The sequence below is a fragment of the Thunnus thynnus genome, chromosome 9 (assembly GCF_963924715.1).
Source record: "Thunnus thynnus chromosome 9, fThuThy2.1, whole genome shotgun sequence".
Classification (NCBI taxonomy): domain Eukaryota; kingdom Metazoa; phylum Chordata; class Actinopteri; order Scombriformes; family Scombridae; genus Thunnus; species Thunnus thynnus.
The window spans coordinates 15,029,452-15,044,332 of record NC_089525.1 but is presented as its reverse complement, the minus strand read 5'-3'; the positions used below and the strand labels follow the sequence as shown (position 1 = coordinate 15,044,332).

General features: G+C 38.4%; 1 protein-coding gene across 1 annotated transcript; it reads left to right on the top strand.

Moving 5' to 3' along the window:
• Positions 1-2,333: 2,333 nt before the first annotated feature.
• simc1 (SUMO interacting motifs containing 1) lies at positions 2,334-14,745 on the top strand. Its single transcript, XM_067599085.1, has 10 exons — positions 2,334-2,962; positions 7,042-8,442; positions 8,540-8,787; positions 9,139-9,208; positions 9,344-9,504; positions 10,676-10,768; positions 10,905-11,036; positions 12,756-12,912; positions 13,183-13,267; positions 14,161-14,745. The coding sequence occupies exons 1-10, from the start codon at positions 2,807-2,809 to the stop codon at positions 14,370-14,372; spliced, it is 2,715 nt and encodes a 904-aa protein (XP_067455186.1). The 5' UTR covers positions 2,334-2,806; the 3' UTR covers positions 14,373-14,745.
• Positions 14,746-14,881: the final 136 nt, after the last annotated feature.

Sequence of the window (14,881 nt, the reverse complement as noted above, 5' to 3'; positions counted from 1 at the left end):
ATGGGCATCACAGTGTTTGGAGGTTCATCTGGGATTTCAAACGTCTCCACAGCTCTCCCTCTCGGTCTAATTGAACTTGGATCACCTTTTCCTGCTGAATTAGGTTTGACGTTGTGGCAATATTTGTGTTCTCAGAACTAATGAACTGAGCACAATAATATGGACTGGCTGACAATAATGATTTGGCATCAAACCACTGCTGTGTGTTTGTCATTATGACATGCTGCTACTTTTATCAACGAAAAAAAAAAGATAGCATTGTCTGTTTTCAAACTGCAACATGTGTGCTTCGGAAATCATAGCATTATGATATCATGAGTACAGAAGGCAAGGATGATTTCTAAAACACAAAAGACCCTGATATGCGCACTTAGACACACAGCCATTACCACCTATATACCGAAGCATTATTTCTGTCTCTACATCATCATCATCCTAAAAAAGTCTTCACAATGCTGAAAACGTGTCAGGAGGTTGTGTATGTCTGACTATGATGACTCATCCTTCCTGTTATTCCTCACAGGGAGTAATGGTTGCAGGCATCTGAGGTTAATAGCTCCTTTCATCCAATTACATGTGAACGCAGTTTCAAAATTTTGCCTTTCTTTGAAAAACAAGCACAAGTTACAAAAAAATACTTTGTCTTCTCCTGGAATATTTCTCGTCCGCAGAACACACTTTTGAAAAAAAACAAACAGAATTCAAATGTTTTTTAAAATTGTTTTTGCAGAGATATTATTATTTGCAACATGACATAAACAAGGCTGACAAACAGTTCAGTGTGCACAACATTTTCCACAGCTTCATGTTTATTCTTATCAGCTGAACACACCAGTATGTCTATGTGTCACAGCTTCCCATCAATAGGAAGCAGCCTATAGTGATGGCATGCGCCACAAAAACACCCACAGCATTTGTGTATCATTGTAACAGGAAAGTAAGTTGTAAAACACCATCTAACATGGGGTTCAACATGTCATCTGTGAATAGCTTACAAATGCAGAAGTGCATTACATCTGTTTCCTGCTGTCTACTCGACCCTGACACAGCATGTTGATATCATTATAACACAAGGATTTGTATGACACTGATAATTTTTTTTTTCTATTTTTCATGTCTAGTGGGCTCACAGAATATCAGGAATGCAGCTCCAGGGATCAGAAAACTAATAAAACAGGCAGGCATCAGTATGAGGTGTAGGTTTGAATGTATCACATTGCCATCAGAAATTTACCAGACAGCTCTTTTTCTGTATGTTTGAGAAGCTAATAAGGTTGGATAAAAAACACTATTGGTCTTAGGTTAGGTCTCGCTCTGAGCTGCATGTAGTTTTGTTCACAGTTCACTTTTAGGGAAATTCCTATTAAGAGTATATATGGACATATTTGACAAATTTCAGAATCTTTTGCACAACATGAGTGCTCTCCAGTGGTGGTGTCTGAGATTACACATGGTCACAAAACCTCAGTGTCGATTGTTAGGGAGGTTTGTGCATTTATGGTAGTCAGTTAGGCCTATAGCTTATCAAAAGGCATCTGGCATTTTCATAGCTTAAATTGGTTGACTTGACATTAAGTATTAAAGCTCTTGTTCTGCATGCAAACCACTTATCCAATAACCCCAGTGACTGGTTTAAAACCAGACTTACTGAAAAATTATCTCATTTGTTTCCTCTTTTTTAATAATTAAAAAAATATCTATATTCTCCAAGAATTTTGACCCAATATATCAATTTGTCTGAATATTTTTTACTGCCTCAGCCATTTTTTAACTCTCTTTTATCCTCCTGATATGTTGCACTGTTGTCAGTAAAGGGCTTTCAATAGGCCTTTTTCACAGCTTGTCACAGTAGGAAACACACAGGTATTCCTAATAACATTAATGATGGCTCTGCTCTATTCAAGTGTTGCAGTGAATTTAAATACATTTTTGTATGTATTTATGTATGTATATACACACACACACACACACACACATACATATATATATATATATATATATATATATATATATATATATATATATATATATATATATATATATATATATATATGTAATATTTTTGTCAGATTTCAGGGTTAACAAATCTGTAAATGAGTGATATGAGGCGCATTTAAATAAGCTTAATCAGAGTTTTAATTGACACTGGACAGGCTCGTGTGATGTTTTGTTTGACGTTTTGATTTTGTTGTAAAAGTTTGGGTAGCATTCTCACTTTATTTACAGGATATATATCAGGTTTTAACAGTAGGAAATGATGGCAGGTTGAGACATCACAGTCCAGTAGGTGGAGATATGTTCAACTGTAGCTGGTTTTGACACAGAAGAAGATTGAAGAGGAAACAAAACAGGAAGCGTTCAGTATTAGATCACGTGCCAGGTGCACAGTTGATCTAAAGAGTAACTTCCTTGGTTGATCTAGCCATATGGACGCCATGGCATGTTATTATAATACATCCGTGACTTTATCCGCATTTTACGGCTGTAGCGTAGTTTAAGCTAGTTGTTACTTATAAATTATGAAGACACAACAGAATTCAAAACCACCGGCAGCGTCAAGTGTATCATGAAGTTAAGCTAACGATCTCAACAAGGAAATGCCAAACATCTAAAGGTTACACGCCTCTCTTTGTTGTTTTCGTCTTTTACTACGAAACATGATGAGGAAGTTCACAGTAACGTCAGATCTGCTTCCTGCTGTCTTTAAGACTGTGGCCGGTTATCACGGGGATGTCGTGCCATTACCTTACATAAGCTGCTGAAGTTTCTGAGAGTGAATGAATGAATGAATGCATGAGGAGCAGACATGGATGATGTGATCACTCTCAGCTCCGACAGTGACAAAGACGACTCAGATGTGGAGATTGTCGGCTCCTACAATAATGTCATGATGAGGACTGAACCTCCACCCCTCGCGGCGGTGCGGGTTGACGTTGGCTACGCAGGCATAAAACTCCCAACGGTAAGTGAAATGAAAAAAGCTAGTTACCATAGAAACGTCCTCAAGATGTCACTGCAGCTGTAACTTAAATCCAATACAAACAAAACCGAGCTTAACTACATTGTAAAGGCTAACCTTGGTTAAGTTACTCACTAGCGCCGTCCTCTGTCAAGAAAACTCCACTTGGGTTATTTACGCGAACCAGTTTCTGTTTGAGTGTTGCTAGCTCGTCAAGGTGAGTTGTTATTATTTTGACTGAAATGTATTAAGGGTGGAAGTAACAAAAATTAAGTGATAAAAATGGAGGTGATGAAAATACATGTCAATTGAAAAATAGAGGGGTATAAAACATAGACTGTAAAAAAAAAATATAGACACAGTCACCATGACGTCACCATGGATGTATTATAAGAGCTGGATCCTGGACTAAAAATGGCGCCCATTCAGTCCTATAGGAATTGCTCACCTGGCGCATACGCTAAAAAAAGTTTCTAGCCTCCGGGTTTGCTTCCGTGTTGTGCAGCCCACTGAATATGTGCAGTAGTGTTTCCCCCGCTGGCCCCGCCCGCGAGCTCCCGCTCGGCCCATAGACTTTACATTGTGATGACGTCACAGATTTTTAAATCGCTTTTCTCGACTCGAGGAAAGTTTTACAAACACATAACCTCTATGGATCAAAAGTTCATAATAGAATGAGTCATAATTGACGTTCTTTGCAGTTCAAGGGGTCCTGTCAACAGTTTTACAGTCTCTTTTACAATGTTGGTCTATGGGGAAAATGCCTTTTGGACTGCAGGGGGATTTTTCACTGCAATACTGCAAGTGGCCACTGGGAAAAACTGGCTGCAAGGCTGAGCGGCGGTGCCCTATCCAGCTCTTATTATACATCCATGGACATTACCCAGTGGTTTGTGGACTGCCGTGTTGAAGCCTCAAGTTTTGTGATTTGACCGTCGCCATCTTAGATTTTTGGAGCCAGAAGTGACCATATTTGGATGAGAGAGTGGAGCTGACACGGGCGCTAGCTGCTAGCTTGGTTAGTGCGGTTCATTTAGAGTCTATAGTTCACTGTGATAATATTAATGCTAATTTTCACTAGCGAAATACTCTATTTCACTGGGAAATATGTCACAGAACAGAGGCTAAAGACATTCTAACTTCCGTTTTATGGGGCCTTTAAAACCATTTTAACACCAGAAAAACTGTACAGTCAACTCCTAACAGTGTCTTTTAGTACAACCAATCAATGAACAAGACTTTTTTTTAGGCGACCAAAATGGTACATTTAACTTCCATGGGCTGAAAACACTGTGAAATAGCTACGCCTATACTCTGTGAATCTGGGGTTACACCATGGTTACGTTACATCATCAATGTTGTCACTGTGGTAGCGATTTATCAATCACAACATAGCCACGCCCTAAAGCATACTCTGCTTTATCATCTATTTTACTCTAAATTGGACCATAATTTACAAATTGAAGAGACTCGAAAATGGCGATTGAGACCATAAACTTAAGAAATTAAGAAAGTGTTTACTGGGTTAATAAGTCAAGTGAGAAGTAGGGTAATTTTCTCAGACTTTGTGCATTGGCTTCACTTTTCAGAACGGGAGCCACCCACTTGAGTAAAAATGGAAGTGAATAAATAAAGTGATAAATTATCAGTTGATTTGATTCATTTAAAGCCGATATGATGAAAACAGAGAGGTGTTTCATCATTTTCCCCGTCTTAGATTCATCATTCATCATTCACAACACAAAATTTATCATTTAAGGCAAGTGGTCTCAAGGGTGGGAGTAGCAAAAAATAACTGAAAAAAATGGAAGAGATGAAAATGTTCACAAATTAATAATGGAAGTGATTAAATGAATGTGAATTGAAAAATAGAGTGATAAATTGTTGATTAATTGGATAACCTTGATTGACATTTTATTTGAAACGGTGGTTCTCATAATAAACTGGGCTGTGTTACTGTCTATTGTCTACCATTCATCATACACGATACCCAACTGACATTTATGGTTTACAGCGAGCAACTTTTGTTACTTCCACCCAAAGTGTCAATCAAAAACCCTGCCCACTGACTAACTGATTGACTTTTTGGCTCTCAACTTGCAGGCCTGGCCTGCTCGTGAGTTTAGATATAGGCTGAATCCAGATGTCTGGACTTCACCGCTCTTGCAGACTCGCTGACTTTACGGGCGTGTTCCTTGGAAGTGTGCGTGTGCTGTCCAAATCCAGTGTTTCCCCTATATTCACCGCCTCTGCAAAATTATGAGCGCCGCTGCTAAAATTTCAGATAATGTGAATATAATATTGTTCAGCAGTTCATGGAAAGGGTAAAAACTCATCAAGCATTCTGACCAGATTTGTAGAGAGTAAAGCAGCAGAGCTGCACATATCAGAACCGTTCCAAAAAACATTTTGAAATGAGTTACAGGGTCAGGAATTTTAATTTATCTACATGGAAACACTGGAGGTCTTAAGTCCCGTCTCAGAGTACTACAATACTACATACAATGTATTGTGTCAAGTGTTTGAGACCAATGTTCAGATATACAATGCAGTCATATATAAACATAAAATAATTGGGCTCTAGAGCAACTAGGTAAGTCAAAAGTAGTTCCCTGTCTTGGACAAACTCAGTTCTTCTCCATCTCACTTTTCAGGAAACATTTAAACACCTTTTATTCCAAGGATTAATTTCCTTGAAACAGTTTATTTTTACAGAGCTTCTTTCTCAAGCTACCACTTTGCAATATCAGTGAGAGGGTTGGCAATGTGGTACTGCCTCAACTGCTGACAACTAATGACAGGATGCAAAAGTGATGATTGTCAATGCTGTCCTGAGTTTCAGTAATATGGTCACCGAGAGTGAACACATCCTCTGAACCTATGTCGGACCAGATCATGTGGTTGACACGGGAAATGCTGCATTGATTAGCTGCTGATGAAATGTTTCTGGTTTGCTGAATGCAGCGTTTTGCTGAGCGGATCTCCTTGACAGTACCCACAGATGGAATCCGTGAAGTCTGGTCCAAGGTGTCTTAAAAGAGAATATTGCAGAACTAGACGCAAAGAAGACTGGGAGAAAATCTCAAATACAAGAAATGAAAGACTTTAAGCTGGCTACAAGAAGCGTTTCATTTAATTACTTATCTGACAAGGACAATGCTCATTCATTAGGAAGTATAGGTTTAATGAGCCAACGTAACTTAAAGAGGTTCATTTTTATCTGTTGTTCCCGGTCAGACATAAAAAAGGCAACTTAAAATTAGAATAAAATTACATATCTCATAAATTAATTTTATATTATTCTGGCAAATGATTCATTCTTAACATTAGCTAACATTGGTGCCGAATTGGTAATATGGATGCATTTTTCTATTACTGTATTTGTTCTTTTGTAATCCAATAATTGGTTATTTAGTAATATTAGTAGTTAGTAATATTTCTCTGGCCAATCAGTTGAGGAACTGTTTATAGATAAAACAATCAGATTGGAGTGTCTGTTTTTTGCTAAATCAGCAAATCAAATTCCTGACAAGGTACCAAGGAATCACGTTGATGCAAAAAATCATGTATCAATATGGCTGTAAAACTATCCTGCTCATTGATTTGCAAGATCTGTCTGCAATGGCCTAATAGAGATATACAGTAGATATGGGAAAGCTGCCTCTGTGTAAAAGCTATGACAAAATCTGTTGACAGCTGACAAATTTATAACATCTCTTAGTGCAGTATATGTTGTCCTATTGCCCTACCCTATTGTCAACTTGTGAGACATATCATAAAACATATCAGACCTAACAATACTAACTACTAACAATACAGGCATTGGCCAAAAAAAGAACTTAATATCTGTTTACAACATTGGCAAAGAAAAAAGGGTAAATAGTTTTTTGTTTTATAGCTACCTATAAAAGTATCATGGGGGAAGACAAAATAATTATATTCCTCTGAATAGGTGAGGAGAAACGTGTTTATACTAACATTTTTTGGACAAAGGAGAATCAGAAGCCATATTAATCTTCTCTGATGTAAGCAACCACAGCATTTATTGACATATTGTTTTGATTTATATTTCCTTTCTTTAGCATTATATTGAACTCACAGACCCAAGATGGACTCTTCCAGAACTGAAACTGCGCAAAAGACAAAATCCTGCTGCGTTGGCAGTAGTAGACTTGACTGAGAGCGATTTAACAAATGGGACACAACGGGAGACTGAGAATTTGCCAACAGATGATTGTCAAATAGAAGAAAAAAGTCCAAATTTAAATTCACCTTCAAACAAACAAGATTTTAATTTACAGAAATGCTTTTCAGGAGACTCAACTGTTTCTCAACCAGCACACGATTGTGGTAACCTAGTACCAAAGCACAGGCGTTTGGATTCTCAAGCAGAACACCAAACGGAGGCCAATGAAACACATCAACAGGAAATGTTGCTGTGCACACCAACTGTAAAATTAGTGCGATTGCCTTTTCTTGAAACTCATGTCACAGAATTGAAAACATCAATGTGTTCTGTCAGTTTAACCAAAGATTGTACGCAAATGTCATTGAACCTCAGACAACTGGACAAAAACAGTGCAGCACCAGCATGCATTAGTAATTTGGGGACTACCACATCAAATGGTCCTAACATGGAGCCTTCAGTGGATGAGTCTCCTCCTAAGGTGGTTGAACCTCTTATAGAACTGGGACAACAAGAGAACAGTAATGAATTAACAAGCACACAGCTTAACGATAAAATATCTCCACCTCTACAAAGCTCAGCTGACTCTCCCTGCATGGATCAAGGAAGCTCTGTCACAACCTCAAAGGAGCAAAGCACTCAAGAGGATGACTTTTGCTCATCTACGCTCATCCCATCTCCAACACCCTCTGCCTCATCTCAAGATGAAGCACAAGGTTCCTTACAGAGAGAGCTCCAGTGCTCCAATGTTTCCCCGCCAGCCTTTGAATCAAGGACTGACCAGCTGGAACTGAGCAGAGCAGAATCTAGACAAGGCTACTTCTCTGATCACTCGTCCTCTCACTTTCCTCCCACTGAACTGGACCCCTCTCAGCCTTTTGATCTTGTATCTCTGTCCCACACAAGTCCCATATCTCATAACCTCAAGAGCCAAGCTGACCCAATGCCCACCTCTGAAGATACACGAGCTGAAAATACTTCTGAATGGCAATTTCAGGAGGGTAACACTGATGAGGCCTCAAACAGCCTTGACTTTTTGTGCTGTAGCATCCCTGGTGACCCTCCGCTGTCAGTGACTAAAACTGAGGACGTGGAGGGAGGCTCTGGGACCGGGACATACAGAGGGGATCTGGGAATTGACAGTCCAGTGTCTCTCCTTTGGCAAGAGGGGAGTGATGGAGAAGTGAATGAGGAGAGCAGATATGACATGGACTTCAGAGGGGCCAGTCGAGAGGACAGGCATTTTGTGTGCCCAATTACACTCAAGAAAATAATGGCAGGAGCAGCTCAAACCCTGGTTAGAAACATTTCTCTTGATACTTGAATTTCTCTGCTGTGTTCAGTAACTCATTACACATGACAGTTTTTTTTTCTTTTAAATGTTTTCTTTTTAGATTGACGAGGAAGAGGAAAGATTTGAAACTCCAGAGGTGCTATGCCGGCAGAGCCTGAGCCTAGTTTACATTACAATTGATGAGAACTATCCAGAGAGTACTTTGCAGCTCTTGTCTGACCTACTAGAGCCTGGTTATTATCCTCCCAGGGATATCACCTCCCACCTGCTGCATGGCATTCTGCTGGACCCGCAGTGTCCCCATCATGTCTGTCTGCATGCCTTCAATCTGCTAATGAGGACACAGAGGTGAGAGAACCATAAGAATAAGCTAATAGACCCTTTTTCACTGCAGACATTTTGACTTGTCAAAGCAGGAAAAGCACAAGTGTAAGTAATAACATTAATGAGGATTCACAGTAACAAAGACATGAAACTAGTTCACCTAAATGTAATTCAGCCATCATTAATGTCATTAAATCCATATGTGCTTCTCCTGTTTTGACAAGTCAAAATATCTGCCCTGAAATTATCCGTTGTACTACACTACGTAGTCTGTCTTATTTAAACCCTTCATCTGTCCTTTACATCCTCTCTTACATCTTTCATCTCCCTTTTGCATCTTTGAATTCTGAGATTACAGCTTCTTTCTGATTGCAGACACCACATGGCTGATAAAAACACAGTTCCATGGGACTGGGAGTTGCTGACCTCAGTCATGGCCAATCAGGTACTACTACTACTAGACATTTGTGCTTGTCAGTATCATCTAGCCCTAATAGGCAGAAATGTTTATAAAGTGGACAGCTTTTTGTGATTTCATTAAACTGACATGTGCTTATCTGGGCCCCTCTCGCTTCATTAGGACCGTACAAACAGACTTCGATGGGAAGTTGTGCGCATGTTCTTGGAGTACATCGTGCAAACTTTGGAGGATGACTTCCATGCCAAACGTTCTATCTCTGCTCTTCATGACTCAATCGCCAAGGCAACATTGTCATGTGATCAGCAGTTCCCACGAGTCAGGTGATTTTGGTAATCAGGGGCCTCTATCATTAAGCAAAAGCTGAGGGTTAGCCAGCTAACTGTTGATGTAACCCAGACTTTTCAGTTCCACGGCAAATCACCATAGTAAGATGTCTTGCACAGCTAACCTTCAGAGCAGGTTTAGGTCAGAGGATCAGATCAAAACATATAAACTGCCCGTCTATAAACCACTTCATTCACTGGAAGTGTCAGAACTAATAACATTCCCATTAGCCTCAGCTGTGCTTTTTTTTAGTGCTAATTAGAGAATGTTAGCATATTTATATGCTAAGGGATGGTGACCATGGTAAACAGTATCACCACTAAACATCAACATATTAAAATTGTTAAAATTAGTATGCTGGTGTTGTTAGCATTTAGCATCGCTGTGCAGTAAAGCCTCACAGAGTTGCTGATGTGGCTGCACTCTCTTAGTGTTATAATGTAGCCATAGGCTTATATTGTGTAACTTTTACTATGCTCTTTGTCACTGTAAGGACATAGTTTCCATTTAATGGGGGCAGTGGGAAACCGCTTCCAAAACGGGTCAATGAAAATATTTAGAAAAAAGGAGGGGAGCCGTGAAATGCAAAAAAGTCAGAGAATTTAAGCTTGGCGCTCTTCCTATTGCTGCCTAAAGAGGAGTGCCAAGCTGGAAACGTGTTGCAATCTAGAGTAGCAGCTGATCCAAGCAGTTTCTGTGTTCTTCATGCCATTTAGTGCCTGTCTTTGTGCACTTACTGAGCATATTAAATTCTCTCACTTTTTTGCATTTCACGGCTCCCCTCCTTTTTTCTGAGCCTTAATTATCTCACCTTATATTAAATACACTGCTCTCAAAAACCCTACCTCTTTTGTGTAAATGAAACTCATAGCTGCATTGAGAAATCAAGAGTTAACAGAGCCAGGCAATCACCAGGTTTGTGACTAAATATTTCAGGTTGCCAGTACTAGAGTTCCTGAGGTTTGATAACTTCAGAACAGAGCCCAGATAAGTTAAACTTGCTTTATGATACAGGCCAAAGCATGACATATGCAATAAAATATAACAAATCACAAGGATGATTGCATTATAGTACATGACTAATGATTAGTTTATTTTATTTATATTTTTTCACTTGTTAAAGTAATACTGATCATGTGTTTTCTTTCTTTCTTGTTTGCTTTCCAGAGACGTCATTAAGTGGCTGTTTTCTGCCATTATGAAATCAACAGAACATGGAGAGAGTAGAGAAGCAGCCAGAGAGAAAGATGAACATATCAGGTGAATTACAAAGAAACTTTTTAGAAATAAATGTAACCTTACTCAGACCTTACTTATATGCATTTTATGTCATCACGACTGTCCTTACCACATTCAAGTTGATAAAGCCTGTTTTTTGGCCCTTTCTCCCCTGCAGAATAGTGTCCGTCCTCCAGAGGATGCTGTCTCTGGCTCTGGACGTGGACCGCTCTCCAGCTCTCAGCTCTGTCAAGTTGTCCAATGAGCTCTTCCATATGCTCATCAGCAATGCGCCTTTACGAGCACAAAGGTGAGGAGGAAAGGTGAAAGTTAAGAAAGCAAGTGGAGTAGGTTTCGTACTCATCACTGTGAGAGGGAGAAATGATTTTCGTTGATATACTGATTTGATTACTTGATAGGCTTATCTTTTCCCATTGAAGCTCAAGTGTTAATTATAGTCAATTATTTAATTGGTACTTTTAGTTGACAAGTTATGAGGCAATTAAATTTACATTTAAATTATACGATATAAGCATATTTGTATAAATAGGTTTTTCAAAGTATCATATGTGTAAATTAATCATTCAGTTTCCGTCCTTTAAATTATGGATCAATAATGAGTGGATTCACAAAATGATTGTAATAATGGCTTTTAAATTTACTTTTTAAAATTCCATCTACTAATAGTCATTTTATCATATCCACTTAACCATTTATTTGTCTCCTATTTAAACATGTACAGTCTCTGTTTAATGTAAAGGCATGCAGCCAATGAGCCGCAGTAAAATTTAAATTGGGTTCAGTTTACAGATTAGTAACAGAAGCTCTCATTAGTCAGCTAAACAGAAAGCATTTTCTTGCTGTGGCTCAGTACTGAAAGTGATGACTTGTGAGTGAGAACTGTGGGCTGGACGGCCTCTGATTTGAAGTCTTTAAATGTGCTACTGTCTTTAAATTAAAGACAGTTTTTTTAAACACAAGTGGGGATGAAACAGAAACTGAACAGTAAAGCAGGAGACAAATAAATTATGAGAGTGTATATTATAGCAAGAGGCATTAACATAAATTAAACTTTAAAAGCCCTTTCAAAAGTAACTTTATGAACCTATATAAAATTTTAGGATTGTATTCATCATTTAAACACAGGATTCATTTTCATTCATTAAACAATATTTTTGATATGTGTAATGGCCAGTTTAAACCAAAGATTCAAGACAAGACGATACCGTTTGAGAACATTGCAGGGAAAAGTTGCAGCAGTGTAAACCGGCCCGTCTCAGCTAGACTTAAGCCAGCTGGTGGTGTTGCCTGCGACTCAGATGACAGTGGCTGGTTTTAGAACATAAGGCACATCACCTGTTTCACAGCCAATCAGCTCGTAGTGAAGTCAGCTGGTCAAGTCAGTTACAAACTTTCAGCTGGTCAAAATGGCAGAATTTTGAACAGAGGAAAGAGAGGATGACCTCATCAATTTGTTTGACAAACAGTCGTGTCTGTATGACACAGGCCTTAAAATTTGCATTTTGCAAATTTGCAATGAAAGTGCAATCCAAATTCTCAACCTTCCTGTTTATGTTTTCACTGTTTCATCAATACTAGAACTGCAACCGCAGCAAGTAACTCACTATCACTATGTTTATTCATATTACACTACAAAGTATCCAGCTACAAAAAAGCCTGAAAAGCCAGGAAGAAGTACAGAGAGCTGTTGCTATGGAAATGATACACCGCCTTGTCTAGTCCCATTGGTGTAAACTGGCAGGTTTCAGATCGTTGCAGACCTGCGCATTTCAAGTAGTTGCATTTTTCATCTCACCTCGTCACAAATCTTTGCTCTAAATCGGCCGTAACAGTTTTTAATTGTATTGTTTAAATGGAAACACATTTAATAATTTAACACATTGTTTTAAATGCATCAATTAGGTAACTCATAATTCACCACACAAAGAAATTGCATGATTATTCCAATTGCACAATCTTCCACTTTTCCCCAGTTTTTATCTTTGACTAATCTGTTTCTGACACCCAGGATGCTGTTGCTGGAGAGCCTGCAGAGCAAGCTGCTGAGATGTAAGCTGTTGGAACATCTGTTGGACTATGCATGCCCGCTGAAAATCTCTGTGCCCATGTCGCTCAGTCTGCTGCTTCACTTTCTGAAGAACTGCACTCTGACACCAGACCCGACGGTGAATATTATAAATGGCATAAAGTATAAATATACTTCTAAATATTTCTCATATCTTGTTTTTTATCTTTATCTTATAAGACTGCATTTTCCCTTCACAGATGTAGCGGTAAGATATTTGATGTATTATGTATGAATAAATATATCAGAAAAAGATTTGGGTAATATGGAAGAAGAATTTAGGATGCTTATTTTTGGTAAATCTAACAATTAACAGTAAGCCACAGCAAGTGACTGTTCAGTGCAACTGATCCATGACTGTGTTCTTTAGGACGGTACTGAAAAGTGGCAGAAGTGGGAGGAGTTGGTCCATCTTCTCTGGATGTTGTTACTCAGTTACAACAAAGCAATGAAAGGTGAGATGTTGGTAAATACCAACACACTGCTCAACAGTGTGTGTAGATATGATGAGAAAAATGTCTCCCTTTAAATTCTGTAACCTTTAAGAGAATATCATTTTTGGTAGTGACAATGGAAGTCTGAGAAACATTAAATAAATGTCTGTTATTTACACAATGATCGGCCTCATGCTATTCAGCTAATTTAAAAAAAACTACAGGGAGTTGGATGGTCTTATCAGAATCAAAACCAGCATCTTTACTGACTGCACCAGCTTGCCAGTGTCCTGCTGCCAGGAAGCCCAGACAGTCTTTGGAGCCTGTTGGGAACCTCAGACTCCAGTAAATGTGTGATATGTGGTGTGATACCAAATGGGATTTTCCTGAAGTGTTTTATCTTAATCTTGTTTGTACAACAGAGAAAGAAAAGAGGGTGAAGCTAAAGTCTTTACTTTGGCTAAAAAGATCAAATAAGAGCTGGATGTCTTTTACTTTCCTCTCTACAAACCATTAATCATCTGTCATTCATTTTCCAACTTGTGTATCTCTGACTTGTTAACTATTGTGGATGTATTTGAGTTACAAAAATATGACAGTATTGAAGTTTTTTTTTTTTTTTTTTACATATTTTTATGTTCCTGTTCTTGGTGCTTTGTTTTAAGTGTTGATTTTGTCTTAAGATTTTTGTAATGTCATAAAATGGAAAGTACATTCTTGATAGGGTGGCATTTAAACATTTCAAAAGATATCTCTGCTGCAGAATGCCTCGAAGGCATAGGTTATATTAACTTTCTGATATCCGATGCACCATGTCCTTAAATATTAAAGGATTTCAACAGTAAGTAAAATTGCTTCTATCTCCAGAGCTGACTTTGGTTTACTCCTAACGTCTTGGCATCTGCTATCCACAGGCTACCTGTGCAGCTCAGTCACTGAACAGAGAGGCAGCGTTGGCACCTTGGTTTACAAGCCGGATGATATAGTAACAAAGCCAGCCATTCGTGAAGCTGTGGAGGCCTTCTTGTCGAGATCCCAGGCTGACATCGGCCAAGCCTTACCTTTCCACATGGAGGAGTCTCTCACTTATCTACAGGACCACCTGCTAGATGTCTCTCAGTGTTGAATGGAAAAAAAACTTAATTATGCTCATTTTCCCCGAGAAATCATAAAGAAATGTGTATTTATTTAATATTTATATATTTTTTGTTTGTTTTTAAAAAAAATTTTACTATGCAAGAGGAAAAAAGAGTTACAATGTTTTGTGTTTGTGTTAGTGTGTTTCCACTTGTATGTGTGCCTCTAAAGGAAGATATGTTTGCAGGAGTCTGTGTGTGTATGTGAACGTACATGAATGTTTTTTTGTTTGTTTGTTTGTTTTCTCTTGTAGAGTTGAGTTTTGTTTTGTGCCTGTGTTACCTGTCAAAAGATTTAACCACTTTTTCTGTTTTTCCCAATTTGGTAACATTTTTGTATTTTAAATAAAAGCCTTGTGTTTATGTCTGTCTTCTCTTTTTATAATTATCATGTCTTTATGCCAACAAGACATTTATTGTCATTAAGCATACTCTTCTTGCAGATGCAACCAATAGACCATTGTTCTGACTATACAGCTATTGATAAATTGATCAGTGT

Bases quoted from the DNA above. Each gene is read 5' to 3' on its own strand.
- simc1 (XM_067599085.1), top strand. From the start codon at position 2,807: ATGGATGATGTGATCACTCTCAGCTCCGACAGTGACAAAGACGACTCA. The intron at 8,443-8,539 runs GTTAGAAACATT...TTTTCTTTTTAG, and splicing joins CAGGAGCAGCTCAAACCCTG to ATTGACGAGGAAGAGGAAAG. The intron at 9,209-9,343 runs GTACTACTACTA...TCGCTTCATTAG, and splicing joins CCTCAGTCATGGCCAATCAG to GACCGTACAAACAGACTTCG.